Genomic DNA, 16,031 nt, shown 5'->3' on the forward strand with positions numbered 1-16,031 from the left:
GCATATACACTTAAAAAAAAGAAGAAGCTGTCAACATGAGTGCAACATGTCTTGGGTGTTTTAGCCAAATCTCCTGGATGAACTCATGACTCTCTTTTCTTACCCACTTCTCATGGATCAAAGAAGCTTGATGTTCATGCTGGCTCAGGATTTAAAATGATGCCTACTATTCAGAAGACCAGCAGTTGAGTCCTTAACTATTTTTACAATCTGTGTGTCTACAAGTGTCTTTGGGCAAGATCCTTAATGCTTAATTGCCCCAGATGTGTTCATGAAAATAGGTCTATTCATAACTAAACTGGGTGAAGAGAGAACATGGAGAAGATGTTAAGTTGACTGGATGGAAAAGCTACACTGACAAAGGATGTTGTGAAGGAGGACATGTGACAGGGGGATGCTAAAGACAGGGTGAGACGGAGGGAGATGATCCGCTGTGGCGACCCCTAAGGGAGCAAGAATAAGGAGGAGGTCACATTACTGCTGGGAAACTCAGCTTGTGGTTCGGTGTTGGCTAACTAGCTTGTTATTTAGATTAGTTACGTATAAGCTTATACATTAACCAGATTCTTGGCGGGATGGTGGTGCAGTGTTAGCACAGTTCTTCAAGAAAAGTTTGAACCTTCTCGTCCAAAGTTCAAAGACATGCGTGTCAGGTTAATTGGTAATTCTGAAGCATTTGTAGGTGTGCATATAAATCGGTGAGTGTCTCTGTGTGGTAGCTTTTCCAGCTACCACCCTGCCTCCCCTAGGCTAATGGTTAAAAAATGTATGGATGGGTGGATGGTTAGACAGCTGCATGAATTGACAGGGTGTTCCGGCATTGGATAACTGAGCCAAGGGTAAAGGGATTCATGCATGTAAGTAAAAAACATTGAGACTACAGGACCACAGGAGCAACATGTCTTCTCACTATGAGATATATGATTCACAAAATATGGCCAACTCCAAAGACCCTTCGTTATTCATATACTGTCATAATAAATATGTCAATGCACTTATCTGGTGTTTTACAGTAGAAATGAAGACAAAAACAGTAAAGTTGTAAACTGACTTCCCTGCTACCAAAAACATAAAACTCCAGAGTAAAACCTCTGAAAATGAACCAGTGGTTCTGCAGTAAAACTACTTCCTAAAAGGGAAACGATGCTTTTAATAGAAAATCTGGAATTTTCCAAGTGTGCAATGGGATTTTTTTGGATGGATGGCACTAGAGAGACAAACACAAATTTTGGTGCTTCCATCGACTTTTCAAAGATTGTTACACTGAAGTACAGCATCATTAATTAATTTAATAGAGCTTGGAGATGATGATGGGTGAATTTGTAAAGACTGTTGCTTTAGGGTAATGAATGAAGAATTGTTTTTATAACTCAAAAGGTTTATTACTGACAGCACTGATAATGCACAATTTAGACCATGGCAATTGATATCAGTAAACTGACATGTTAACATGAAGGGCACAATAGAAATAACAAATATGGTTAAAATGTTATTAGCAATGCAAAGAAAGGGAGATTAACGTTACAATAGCGGGGATTTAAAAAAAAAAAAAAATGTAACCGCCCACCTTCAAATCACTTTGACCTCACTTCTGTCAGGTAATTACTATTAGGTAAATTTTTTTCCTTAATTATTACCTGCTTATTTATGGTATTTAGCTACCATGTGATAAACCACCAGAACTTGCACTTTATATCAAACATCTTTTATTAGACAATAAGAAAATGCAAATGCTTAACAACAGAAGTCACCCTATTCAACCAAAGTCTTCAGCATGCTATATAAACTCAAAGCTCACACAAAGTCAAAACCCTTCAAGTGCTTGTTATTGTCTTCTACACAGTTTTCTCTTCACAATCATGTTCTGGAGAAGTGAAACAACTTGACTCAAGCTTTTAAATTTCACACAACACAAATATAATACAATTAACTCATTACTTGTTTATTGTATGATACAAAACACCTTTAAAAAAAGACTAAAGGACATAAACTGAGTACATAAAGTGAAATGTAAAGCTCCAGTCGCTAAGATCAATATGACGCAAAGGCAATGCTATTGCACACAACACTGAATTCATGTGGAGCCTCAGTGCTCTTTTGGTGATGCATCTTCAACTTCCATTCTGCTTTATGTACTCTAGTCTTATTTTACAGCACCACACTTTTCTCAGTTTATTCTACTCCTTGGTGACGCTGGTCTTTTCTTGGGTGGTCTTGGGTCGTTTAGATTCTGGAGGCTGGCACACAGGATCAGTGGGAGGAGAAGGACGATCTGGTGAAATAAAAAGAAGGTTACACGTCATAGCCTGTTTCTGTCTGATCTTCTGCTGCGTGTACAGTCATGCGAAAAACAACATTTCCCCAGTCCTGTGAAAAAAACGTAAGCTCACCTTTACTGCTTGCATAGGAATTAAGAGGCTAAGTAGTAGCCAGGTAATTCCAATCAAATGTACCAAATCATTTTTCAGCAAGTGTGAGCACAAGTTCTAGCAGTTTGCTGGTCTGGAGGATTCAGATATGTGTTAACGCAATGCCACAATCTTCCTCGTACCGCAGCAAATTCAACTCAAGACTATGCAATGCTCAAGAGCTACGTCTCAGACTTATGACAATGCAATTAAAAAAGACTGATTTGGAATGAAACAATGAAAATGAGCCTCTTCTCTCTAAAAAGAACATGATACCTAAAGTTTGATTTGACAATAATGGAGATGTTTGGTGAAAGCACAGCATATCAGCGTAAACACCTTGTGCAAACTGTGAACCACGGTGTTCGAGGGGTAGTGATTTGGGCTTCTTTGGCACCCCCATGCAGGGCTCGCAAAATCCGGGGGGCTGAGATAGATTTTGGTCGCTAGCCCTGGGACGTCGGGCTAGCGATTTTGCGAGCCCTGCCATGATCTGCTACTAGAAAGCAGGACTTTGGCGTTAATTCTGGGTTTTCTGCACTGCATGATGTTTTGGGGGGTTTTGTACATTAAACACCATCAGGGCTGAAGGTGCAAGAATAAAAAAATAAAATAAAAAAACAACGCTGAAAATAAATAAATAAATCTGAACATTAATTAATGAAATACTCAATTATGAGCCCATCAGATTCTCCCATGTCTTAATGATAGAGTTGTGAAATTTAAATAACTGTTTAGGGCTCTGTAGCACATCATGGTCACCATGGAAACGCAAACCACATTTGCGACTAAAAACAGACCTGCAATACAAATGCATTTAGGTTCAGTGTGTGAATAAAAAGTTTGACATTAAGCACATGCACACTGATACCACAACAGCAGCAGAGATAATGATGGTGGCCCAGTTTAATGTGGAGCTCGAGTCTGTTTACACACTGCAAAGAGGTGGAGCTTCTTTTGAATATTTATTATTGCTCGTTAATAAGAGAAACGCTTCAGTGGAAGATCTACGTCATAATTTACGCCTTCCACGCCAATCAAATGGTGTCGACCTAACGTGTAGGCACATTTCTTGGGAGGTTACCTGGAAGGTTACAGTGCAGGGTTAAGTGCATTCTGTTTCATGCATATAACCTTTTCATATTTTTCTAAAATTATAGTTCCTTGTAAAAGCAGCAAAATAATCAGTGTGACTGATCATAACTACATTGAAAAACTCCCTGATTTGGGAGTTGATAACCAGCTTTGTATAACTGAATGTTTGGGTAAATCCCGTTAACAAAAAGATATCCTGGGTATATTGAACTTGTTTCATAGTACACTGACCTGGGCACCTTGCAGTCATCGAGTCAACCATGAACTCCTCTGTATACCAAAGCATCAAATGTGAGGCCTTGTGTCTCACATCTAAAGCTTGGCTAAAAGGCTTCGTGCAAAAGGACAAAGATCCTAAGCACAGCTCAATGGTCCAGTCAGTCGTAACTACTTTAAGAGAGATATGCATAAATAAATTCCTGAAAACTTCAGTGAACTGAAGCAACATAAAGAAGAATGGGCTAAAATGTATCAAACAGACCAAAAGTTTAGCACTGAAGAATTAATATAGCCCTTTCAGGTTTGCTTACTTTGATGTTCATCTAATCAAACTATGCTGCTGGCTTGTTTGCAACCTGTCTGACTGCTTTTGTTTCCTGCTTCTTTGAATGCATCTATAGCTATGTCATAGTCAGAGATGTCAGTAAACACAATTTAAGCTACAAAAAGACTCAAGGTGAAATAGATCTTCAAAAATATATATATTTTCTAAACTCTAGTACAAATCCATAACTTGCTACAAGCTTGCTATAAGAGCGTGTACATAAAGAGGTAATCCAAGTTGGAATTACTAAAATATGGTACTGTAATAAAGGCACAATAACATCCACTGATATAAACATAGGATAAGACAAGTTGTTGCTACTATCACTCAGTCTAGGGAGGGCCACAACAATCCCTGGGTTCTTGCCACCTAAAGCAATAATAATAATTTTGTGTAGTTTGCTGTGAGGGATACAGAAGTTTTCATTTTTAATGATTTTAGTTGAGAAAATCTTACAGCAAGCACTTGAAATGAAAGCGTAGGTTAAAGGAATTTGTGTGAATAATAGTAAGCATCTCACTCGATTCTCCATTATAAAAGTTGATTATCGTGGAAAGTTCAGCATTAAAAAAGACGGCCAAAACCTCACTAACCGTGTTTGGCCTTTTCCGTGGAGGAGAGAGGGCTGAGAAGTGAGCCAACAGCTGGAGACCGCGGTGCAAGGGGAGTCAAAGATACTCTCCTGCAAACAAAGAGAAAAAAGTAGCAATGCTGAAAATACCTCAAAGCAACAAAACGTGTATTTATCGTCTTTTGTTTTGTTGTTGCCCAACAGTGAAAATTAGTCAAACGTTCTAAGTTACAGATGTGAAAAGGGGGGTACACAAAAGCATGCACAGGCCTGCTATTGTCTGCCAGCAGTCTAACAGAGTGATTATTATTTTGTAGTCAGTGGGGGGTCCAACGAATCCCTCATACCAGACAGGGCTTTGTTCACACTGCAGGTGCTGGGCACATATTAACCGACAAAAACCTCACACAGCAAATAGAGCTATTTATATTTCTCTTAACTTATTCAAAAGAAGGCATATTATACACTATAAAGAGCACAGTGTTTCCTTACTTTTCACACTCTGAAAACACAAACTGCATTCAAGGGGGCTAGGAGCGTAGATGTAGTCAATACGAGTCCGGTCAAAGATTTGAATAGATCATATATTTCCATAAATTAGCATATGCTGTAGTTTAGTGCAAACTGCACTCTTCACACGCGCCACGCTGCATCTAAAAAGAAGCTTTAATACTCACAGTGAAGCTTTAACGCTGCTGCTGCACAAACAACACTTATTATCTCTACATTACATGCTTAATGAATAATTCTACTGTGTTTCTAGATCCATCAAGTGGGTTTCAGCAAGTTTCCCTTTCCTGTAAAATATATTTGAATAATATTCAAAATTGGAGACGAACATCCTCATAACTAATTTTTAGACACAACTCCTAATAAACTGTGGAACATGGATTTGAAAGATGCTTTTGTTTAAAACTTTACTGTCAAAAAAAAACATTCACAAATTATATGTACAAGCATATAAGTACTTTCTTTAAGGAGCTGTTTTTTGATTTCCTTTTTTCCCCCACATACACTTGTGGGACACTTCATTAGGTACACATTGCTAGGACCAACTTGTGCTTTCAGAAAAGGCCTGATACGTGATAGAAGTCACACAGCTGCTGCAGATTTATCAATCATCCGTTCCACCACATACCAAAGGTGCTCAGATTAAACTAAGATCTGTGGACTGTGAAGGCCATTTGAGTAAACTCATGTCAAGTTCAAGAAATTAGTTTGAAACGATGTGAGCTTTGTGACATGGTGCGTTGTCCTGCTGAAAGCAGCCAATTAGAAGTCACTGTGGTCACAACAGAATGGGCATGGTTAGCATCAGTACTAACCAGGTAGGCTGCAGCATATAAACAATGCTCAGTTGCTCTTAAGGACCCAAATATGTCAAGAATATAGGCCTCCACATGATTACACCACAAACACCACCTTGAACCAATGATAAAAGACAGGAATGATCGGTGCTTCCATGTTGTTTACAGCAAACAATCCATCCAAATGACTCAAGGCATATTTTACCAAGCTTCCATTGCTGAATTTTGATCAGCCTGTGTGACCTGTAGCTTCAGTTTCCTGTTCGTAGCAGACAGCAGTGGCAGCTGGTGTGGTTTTCTGCTACTGTAGCCCATCCACTTAAGGTTTAAGGTGTTGTGTATTCAGAGATGCTTGTCTTGATACCTTGTTTGCACAGAGCTTCTATTTGAGTTACTGTTGCCTTCCATTCAACTTGAAGTAAGCTGGTCATTCTCCACTGATCTCTGACATCAACAAGGCAATTTTCACCCAGTTGTTGTGCAGGAAAATCTCAACAGACCAGCAGTTTCTGAAATACTCAAACCAGCCCATTTGGCATAACGACGCCATGTTAAAGACCACTTGAATCCTCTTTCCTCACCATTCTTATGCTTGGTTTGAGCTTTAGTTGTCACTCTCTTGACTGTGTCTACATGTATAAAAGCAGCAGTTGTAAAGTGTCTGTTTATACTAATACCAATATGTACAAGGCTTCCTGAGAGCCTCAGGGAACACACTGTTGTAAACTCTGTTTCAGACTGTTTTTTCTACTTTTGAAACTGTATGATGTCATAGATAACCTTAGTAGTAGATAACCTTAATCTGGTAAATTCAGGCACACGATTCTGTTTTCACAAAAACTTCTGTTTGTAAGAGGCAGACAGAGGAAAGTTGTCTAAGGACAAACGAGCTAAAACAGCTTGTTTCAGACAAATATGGCTTATTGTGAACTGTGAATAATAGTGAAAACCTATTGTCAAAGAGACCAAGTGGAGCCTGAAATGAGTACAATACTTTCCCTTTCAGCAATTAATTTTTTTTTTTTTTTTTTAAATAAAATGACTATTAAACTTTTACATTTTTGAAAGTTGAGGGTGTGAAGCACTTTCTTTTTTAAAGACTGAATGAAACGGCTTTGAATTTCTATTGGCAGCTACACGAGAAAACAACTTGCATACAAAAGAAATAAAAACATACCCGTACTAAGTACATCATTATTTACCCGTTTTACTTTCTGCCACCTGACAGAATCACAAAGACAGCTGCTCTAATATTTACCTCGGAGTGGGCCCTTTTGATGTGGCAGCACTCTTAGGTGTTGCGGGCCCAGGAGTATTGGCACTGTTGAGGACTTTTGGTGTGGATGGAGAGAGGGGGGTTACACGTGGTTGGGGAGTGGAAGGGGCGCTTGTGCTCCCAGATTTTGAGGACTGAGGTGCTGCAGAGGCCGTGGCTTTAGGAGTAGTGGGCTTTCCCCATCCCTCAAGGGTGTTGAGGGTGATCCTGCGGGGCTGAGGTTTGGAGTTGGCACGAGGGGTGCTCTTCTTCTCCTCTGGGGAGGTTAGAGAGGGGGCGTCTTTGCCCTGGTTAGCTTGGGATGTGGCAGGTGAGGCTGAGGGTGACGGCTGGGATATAGGAGATGAGCCTTTGGCCAATGATGCCTTCTTGCCTTTTTTCTCAACACCACTGCTTGGGACAAAGACCTCCAGGGTGGGTGGCTCTTTCAGTGGAGTGCCCAGCTCCCCAGGAGAGAATGACAGGAAGGAGCAGTAACCGTCTGTGGAGGACACAGCCAGGAAGGAACCATCACGGGACCTGCAAGGGATAAAGTCTGCTTAATGGTAAAACATTTACAGTTTACCATCCACCTCTCTATTTCATGGGCATAAACCCACACATAAAATATCATTTTCAGACTAAGGAATGCTCACAAAGTTACAAGCTTTCAGGTTATTAAATGTAAGACTGACTGTAAGAAATTATTTAAGTTTGATCATGTCTTTAGCAACAAATTAACTGATAACTTCATGTTATCTAAAGCTTATGCTGGACTCTAAGTTCAGGCTAAACTGGGTAGTTTGCAGTATTGTGCTGCAGTGGGTGAACTAACATTTAGTCACTGATAATTTAGCCCATAGATAGCAGCAGAGATGCAGCAAAGGTGGTGGGAGAAGTATAACTTTAAGGAGAAAAATCTTTCAAAATTTTGTTTGTCCATCACATTTGACTAGATATTGATGCACTGAATGTTTTTTCTTCACTCAACTTTCACTCATCAGCACGTATAAAACTCTGGCTCCTGTTTCTTCCTGTTAAAAGAGAGTTTTTCCTTCCTACTGTATCTTACAATATAAAGCATCTTCAGGCGAATAACTGAATAGCAGGAGTCATCAATTTGAGCCAGTCATGTTCTTTAGTAACACTCGCCAAATTCCACCTTTATGCTAGCTATATTCTGGGTGAGGAATACATGGCTTATGTATCTGAACGAAGCCTGTCGACAAAGCAAGCACATCTACTGGAGCTCATAAGACAAATTAGGCGCATTTTATTATAAGGCAAATGTTTCACATGGCATCGCTACCCTTTACCCCCCTCTATATTGGCTTCCAAGAGGTGAAAGCTTTCCCTTTATCATGGTGACAAATAAAGGTCTTTTATTCCAATTGCTGCAGCCAACATATAAAAGATGAATTTTGCTGATTTCTGTGGTTTTGATGGCAATGGCATGAAGTTTTGTACTTTATAACCTCAAAGTGTATGTTCTGTGAGTACAGATTATCTGCTTTTATGTATTGCTGTGTTGTTTTGTATTTTCAATTAAAAACTGTCTGTAAGACAAAATATTCCTTTAAGAAAATCAGGCTTTACTCAAAAGAAGTAAATAATATACAGATTTGGCTGACTTTAACAAATAAGTAAATACATATTACTTTTTTGTGTGCACATTATCATATCTTCCTGTAGTCTTTATTAGATGAATGACTATCTTTTGCTTTTGAAAAGTTAAATACAGATACCTGTGCTAAAACAGCTAAAAAGAAAGTTTACCATGTGAGATCACTGAGTGTGTGGTAGTGGATGTTGGACACAAGGCCAAATGGAAGTTTCTGCTGCGTGTCATACAACAGGATTGAATCCTCAGAGGCCACGGCAAACACCATACGGTACGGCAGCTGGAATACGTTGGGAAGAGCCTGGACAATACCGTCTGTAGGGAAGAAATGGGAATGGGAGTGACACGAAGAACACAACACAAGAAAAGAAAACTAGTCCGAAATAATCAGTCTTGCTTGAATGTCCTTGCCTTCTCCTTTTTTTGTCCTCAGTTCAAAGTAGACAGGGCAGCAGCGCACAGCCAGTGTAGCCTTAGATGGGCACGGCAAGTGAGCAACAGGCCTAAAAAACACACAGAAAGATATTTATATACACCGATTATTAAACTTTAACAGACTCTGAATAGGGTGTAAATAAAATAACAGGCCACAAAAGATACCTCTTTAGACCCTTCCTGGAAAAGATGTAGGTGGTATTCATGATGTTTTCTCCTATCTCCACGCATCCAGCTGAGGTTTCAAAGAAGCAGACAACAGCGAGGCAAAATTAGAAAAAAAATGCTGCACTGTTAGAACACAAGATTTCACCAGTAAAAAAAACATGCTTTGTGTTTACCGGGAGCAAGCAGGAATGATCCGTCTGGTGTGAATGAGAGACGGCGAAAGAAAGACCTCATGCTGTCATCGTGGAACATCCTGTACTGCTTCACCTGAAAAGGTCACGTAACAGTTCTAACTCGCTCTGGACAGTTTGGTAGAGCATTTAATTTCTTGTATTTGGTTTTATAAACTTGTTAAAGAGCAGGTTAAGGAATAAGAATAACACAAGCAGGAAAAACCTCAAAACACCTTTTGCAAAGTTAAGAAGAGAGGTATTGTGGCTCATGCAACTATCAGCTTGGATGAAACACAGATTTCTCAGAATTTCAGATTTATGAGAGACCAGACTGGTGCTAATAAAAATGATTGGAAAAAAGTAACTAAGACATTGAAGAAAGTTTGTAAAAAGAAGCACGACTGACCTCTCCTTCTGCAAGCGGCCCAGAGCTCATTTTACTGATACTGAAGGCCTTCTTCTTGGTGTGAGTGCCGTACACACGAAGCACCCTGAATGGGAGGAGAAACAAAAACATTCCGAGCATCAGCGTGCTGACACATCAATGCCAGTGCCTACACAACATCAAATACAATCATTTAATAAGGAACAATACTACACTCATTGCCCACTTTGTTAGTTACACCTGTTCAGTTGTTTGGTAATGCAAAGATCTAACCAGCCAATCACATGACAGCATCTCAGTGCATTTAGGCATGAAGACGTTGTCAAGAAAAGTGCTGAAGTGAAAACTGAGCTTCATAATAGGGAATAAAGGTGATTTAAGGCAGTGGTCCCAAACCCCCGGGCCTCGGACCGGTACGTGAGTCGTTTGGTACCGGGCCGCGAGAGTTGAGGCTCAGGTGTGAAATGTATAGTTTTCAGGGTTTTTAGCATTATTTTGTTATCGTTTACTCGGTTTTCCTTGGTCTTTTCACGTGTGTTATGAATAAATTTTCTTTTTTTCGGTACCGGTACTAGTTTTATTTTGTTGTATTTATCCGCGACATCTTAAAGGCCGGTCCATGAAAATATTGTCGGGCATAAACCGGTCCGTGGCGCAAAAAAGGTTGGGGACCGCTGATTTAAGGGACTGATAGGAAGGCAAAAAAACCCCAAACTTAAATAACCACTTATTACATCTAAGGTAAGCAGAAGAGCATCTCTGAATCCCTCAACCACTGAAGCAGATGGGCTCCAGCAGCAGAAGAACACACAGTGTCACTTCACTCTGCTAAGAACTGGAAACTGAGGCTAAAATCCTCACAGGCTCACCAAAATTGGACAATAGAAGACTGGGAAAAATGTTGTGTGGTCTGATGAGTATCAATTTGTGCTGCAGATGACAGAGTCAGATTTTGGTGTAAACAACATGAAAGCATGGATCCAACCTGCCTTGCATCAATAGTTCAGGCTGATAGAGGTGTTAAAGTGTGGGGGATATTTTCTTGGCACACTTTGGGCTCGTTAGTACCAGCTGAACATCGTTTAAATGCTATAGCCTACCTGACTATTGTTGCTGACCATGTCCACGGCTTTATGGACACAGTGTACCCAACAGGATTACATGTCATGTCACAAAGCTCAAGTAATCTAAAACTGGTTTTCTGATGAAGTCACCGAGTTCACTGTACTCAAACAGCCTCCACAGTCACCATATCCCAATCTAATAGAGCGCCATTACGATGTAGAAGAAAAGAAGATTCACATAAATGGCGTGCAGCCGACAAATCTGCAGCGACTGTGTGCTCACATCATGTCAACAGCTGAGGAATGTTTTAGGCACCTTCTTGAATCTAAGTGATGTAGAATTAAAGCAGTTCTGGTGTTAAAAGAGGATCCACCAGGTGACTTAGTAATGTGTCCCTAATAAAGTCGCCAGTGAGTATATAGGAATGTGAACAGCATTCTCAAATTAGATTAATCCATGTTTGAATCACCTATCACAGCTGAGAGTGGCAATATATTGTCCTTGGGGATCCCAGGTAACCCCCTGCACGTAGCTCTTGTGGTCATTCAAGATAGAAAGCTTCTGTCCTAAAAACACAAACAACAAAATAGACAGAAAGTCAAAAATAACACCAGATAAAAGCATCACAGATAAAATGTAAGCACCCACAAACCTTTATTGATGTCCCACATGATAGCTGTGTTATCAACAGATCCAGACACCATGAAGTTTCCATCACGTGTCCAGCAGATGTCATACACATCCTCTATGTGCCCTCTGGAAAGAAATCAGATGATAGCAAATGCCTTTCTATAACCACATCTCATGGGCATTATAGTTATAAGAGCTTCAACAACCAGAATGCCACACAAAGTAATTAAACACCATTTATGACTGAGTCTCACTTAGTTGACCTTAGCAAACATTAGCTCTTGCCGTTCTAGCGTACCTAAGCGTTTTGACCACAGTCCAGCTCTCCTTGTTTAGCTGAGCATCCTCATCCTCCTGAAACACAGAGGCCTGCTCGGGCTCCTTGGAGTCGTTGAGCTTCCACAGCAGAATTAACGCATCTACATCAAAATGTTAAAAGGCCGCTATTATTGTTTCCTAAAAAAACATGTTCAGTTTTGAGAACAAAAACAACAGTTGCTTTTAAATAGAAACACGCATGTTTGCAATGGAAAAAAGGCTGAGAAGTGTCTGTCTACTACGTGGAACATACCATCTCCTCCTGAAGCAAGCAGCTCTCCATTGGGGCTAAAGCGCACTACATTGACAGCTTTTGTATGTCTAGCCAGATTAGACAGAAACTCTACCACCGCCTTCCCGTCTGGACCAGCATCCACCCGCCACAGCTGCAAAAACATCATTAGGAAAAGAGATCATTAAAACTTCTCGGTAAATTGTCCGTGCAACATACAGCACTTCACAAACAATACTCCGTCCACAGATTAATTTTAGTAGGATAAAGGTTATAAAAAAGGGTAAATGTATTAAAAATCTTAATACTTAAATAACTGCTATTAGGTGGATCCTGTGGGTGAATCATCCCTTTAAGGATGTCACGTGTCTCGATAATTTAAAACCTTGCTGTACGCAAACATGAAAACATCGCATTGCTTGATGGTGCATCATGACTTAGAGACTGTCACCAGTGTCTGAGAAGGAAAAAACAAAAACAGGACTACTTTTGACTGCTCTGTTAGTCACAAGGGGCCACCACAGTGAGTAGTTCTCCTTATCTGATTTGGCAAAGAGTGTTATACAGAATGCCTTTCCTGATGCAGCCCTCCCAGGGATTCGTGCCTCCTCCAGATCTCAGACTAAGGATCTTTGACTTGTTGTGTTAACCAGTAGCCTATGGGCCTTAAGAGAGGCATTCTCTAAGGGCTAAAACAGGCCTGAAAAAGTCTCTGTAAACAAAAGGTCAATAATCACCCTGACAAATGCACAGTGAAACTCTTGCTTAAATGTACAGTTGTGGCCAGAAGTCTACATACACTCTGGTCCTTCAAAATCCAAGAAACTCTGTGAAGATCTAAGAAGGAGAATTGTAGATGTAGATTGTAGGATTCTGCCTGAGAAAGATGCCACTGCTCCAAAACTGACACCTTTAAGTTTGACTGAAATGCCCACGTGAACGAGGGCCTTCTGGAGAAGAATTTTATGGTCAGACGAGACAAAGATTGAGCTTTTTGGTCACAATAAAAAGACGTTTGTTTGGACGAGTAATGGTGAGGTTTTCAAACCCAAGAACACTGCACTAACTTTAAGCACGGTTGTGGCAACATCATGCTCCAGGGCTGTTTTGTAAGTGGTACTGGTAGATTGCACAAAGTGGATGATGTAGTAAAAGATTCTTATTCTGTTTCCTGTTTTCCTCATTCTCCCTCACATGACCGCCATTACCTCGTTTCCACTCTTGACTTTCTCAACACTGATTGGTTCTTGATTTCTTTGTGCCTTAAATAAACTCACCTGGCATACATTGTATAAGGACTGCACTCCCTTTCACTCACTCTTTTCACTCCCACATAGGGCGGCGGCTGAGGTGAGTTTGATTTGTTCTTCTGGGTTTAAACATTTATGTTCAAGTTAATGATTTAAAGTCCAACCTTGTTTTCTTTTTTAGAGTTTAGCAGTCCATGTGTGTCTTCCTTTAAGTTAAAGTGAAATAAACCAAGACATAAGGAAAATCAATGATTTGGCTGTTTTCTTTGCATTCTGACCAGATGAAACCCATGGTGATAAACTTTACCTTACCTTTGAACCTCCTACCTAACAGATGGAATCTTATAGGAGAATTACCACCAAATTATTCAACTTCACCTCAAATCAGCAGTAAAACAGGTGTTCCAACAGAAGAATGATACCAAAAACACATCCATAACTGGTTTTAGAAAGGATAAAGCAAGCCAGCATTAAACGTTTGGAATGGCCTTCCCAAAGCCCAGACCTCAATGCTCATCAGAATGTATGGACTATGTTTAAAAGCCAGACCTGTACCAGGAAACCTACCAATGTAAATGAACTGTGCCAAAAAGAACAATGAAATATCCAGCCAGAGTGATACCGGAAGCTTGTTAATGGCTACAAAAAACATCTTGTTCAGGTGCAACTTGCTGTTTATTAATAAGGGTGTATATAGTGTATGTATATATTTGAACCTCCATTTTTAATTTTGACGTTTGGATTAGAGAAAATCCAGAATAAATTCATACTTGTGTACTAGATTCTTATTTTATTTTTTTTTAACTCATTAAAGATGTACGCTGTACAATCATTTCACCCTGGAAAAAGAAAAGTCCCAAGGAATCACTAAAAGCCCAAAATGACCATGACATTCATGATGAGTATATGGAAGATTATAATTACAACTGTACTCTGTCTACCTCCACTGGGACTGTTCAGAAAGTTAACAAAAAAAAATTTTCTCCATATTATCTCTGTTTCTGTGTCCTTATTCTTAAGGCAAGTCTTTTTATGACCAATTAATGAAGAAAAAACAACTGATGGGTACAAATACCTGCGTCTTCTATATCCGTGAGACTCACTAAATCCTGCTGCATTTATAGACTAAATCACTGTTTTTTCCTTTATTTGACATTTTATTTAATTAAAAACAAAACAAAATAAAAATCGTCGACCTCTTAGGGAGTTAATCAGATGTTCTGACCGCTGTCTCCACTCACCCTGACTGTGGTGTCCACTCCAGCTGTGGCCAGTCGATGAATGCGTCCATCTGAGCTGTGCTGAAAGTCCAGACTGTACACTGGCTCCTTGTTGTGCCATGCTATCTCACACGTTACCACCTTCATTTCTTTTCAATTTTTATATTCGGCACCGACCTCAAGGGATAAAAACACGGTAAATTCACCACCTAGATTGTTTTCAATCAACTCATATGAACGCATTAGTTAGCAAAACGTACAACAATGGACTCTGAAAGACTGATTAGAGAAAACAGTTTGATAAAGCCGCTCATTTGGCTACACTAACATATAGAGCACAGCTGGCTAACACGTTAGCAGTTAAACTGGCAGGTTAGTTGGACTGGTTTACGGCTAAACACATGAACACATGAACATGAACATTTGTGTTAAGTTACTGTTAGCTAAGAAGCGTGCCCGTTATAGATGCAGACGAATTACAAGTGCTTATTAATCTGAACGAAGATAACTGGAAGTACATGACAGTATTTACCTTCTCTGTTGTCCAGCTCAGTCAGAATTGGTAAATTCCCGCGTACCAGACTCTCAAAACTTCCGGTCTACCGTGATTGGACAAAAACACGGAAAGGGCGGGGACAATTGATAGTCTTGACTTTTTGTTTTTTCCTAACGTAATCCGCAAAGATCTTTGGCCATCCCCTCGTTTCTTCATTCATTCATTTTGCTATGTAATAAACACCAGACACGGCGACTTAGTGAAGCGTGCAAACATACGTTGAAATACAGAATATAAGGCAAGAAAAAAAAAAAAAAAAAAAAAAAAAGGGGGGGGGGGGGGGAGAGACTAATCAATTACTGATAGTATGGCATTGTGTGTTTTTCTACTCAGGTATGTTTTTACTGAATTGACCGTGAATTTGGGACCATTGCCATCATGAAAAATGAAGCCGTTGCAAAGCAAATGGTTTCTACATATTGCATGGTGGATGAAAATCTAACGGTAGTCGTCTCTGTTCATAATTCCATCAGTATTGATGTTGTCAATCCCCAGTACCACTTGCAGCCCTAAACTATGACAGTCTCCACAGCGTTTTACAGGTAATTTTAAACACTCAGTGTTTTAGGCCTCACTTTTTGTTTTTACCTTCACTTGGCCAGTGTCCTAAAATGGTTTAGGCACACAAAGCACAGCATGCTGAAATGTCATATTTCATAGTATTTTTATTCTCTTGTTCATAAAACTACTATGCTATGGCTGTCAAAGTGTTATCATTGGGATGTTTCAAAGATTTAACTGAAGAAATGGGAAGAGATGTTTTTGTGACAGGCTGCTGGTAACAAACTGCCTTTGCTA

The 16,031-nt window shown here is 39.8% G+C and overlaps 1 protein-coding gene across 1 annotated transcript; it reads right to left on the reverse strand.

Annotated features, from left to right (window-relative positions):
• Positions 1 to 1,689: 1,689 nt before the first annotated feature.
• chaf1b (chromatin assembly factor 1, subunit B) lies at positions 1,690 to 15,265 on the reverse strand. Its single transcript, XM_087829573.1, has 14 exons — positions 15,210 to 15,265; positions 14,699 to 14,854; positions 12,229 to 12,361; positions 11,956 to 12,076; positions 11,680 to 11,783; positions 11,497 to 11,593; positions 9,984 to 10,068; positions 9,578 to 9,671; positions 9,402 to 9,471; positions 9,213 to 9,304; positions 8,957 to 9,116; positions 7,184 to 7,720; positions 4,641 to 4,729; positions 1,690 to 2,272 (listed from the first exon to the last, which is right to left on the reverse strand). Exons 2-14 carry the CDS (start codon positions 14,822 to 14,824, stop codon positions 2,178 to 2,180), a joined length of 1,803 nt encoding a protein of 600 aa, XP_087685699.1. The 5' UTR covers positions 14,825 to 14,854; positions 15,210 to 15,265; the 3' UTR covers positions 1,690 to 2,177.
• Between the last annotated feature and the right edge of the window lie 766 nt (positions 15,266 to 16,031).

The sequence above is a fragment of the Neolamprologus brichardi genome, chromosome 16, assembly GCF_056152115.1.
Source record: "Neolamprologus brichardi isolate AB-2024 chromosome 16, ASM5615211v1, whole genome shotgun sequence".
In the NCBI taxonomy this organism is placed as follows: domain Eukaryota; kingdom Metazoa; phylum Chordata; class Actinopteri; order Cichliformes; family Cichlidae; genus Neolamprologus; species Neolamprologus brichardi.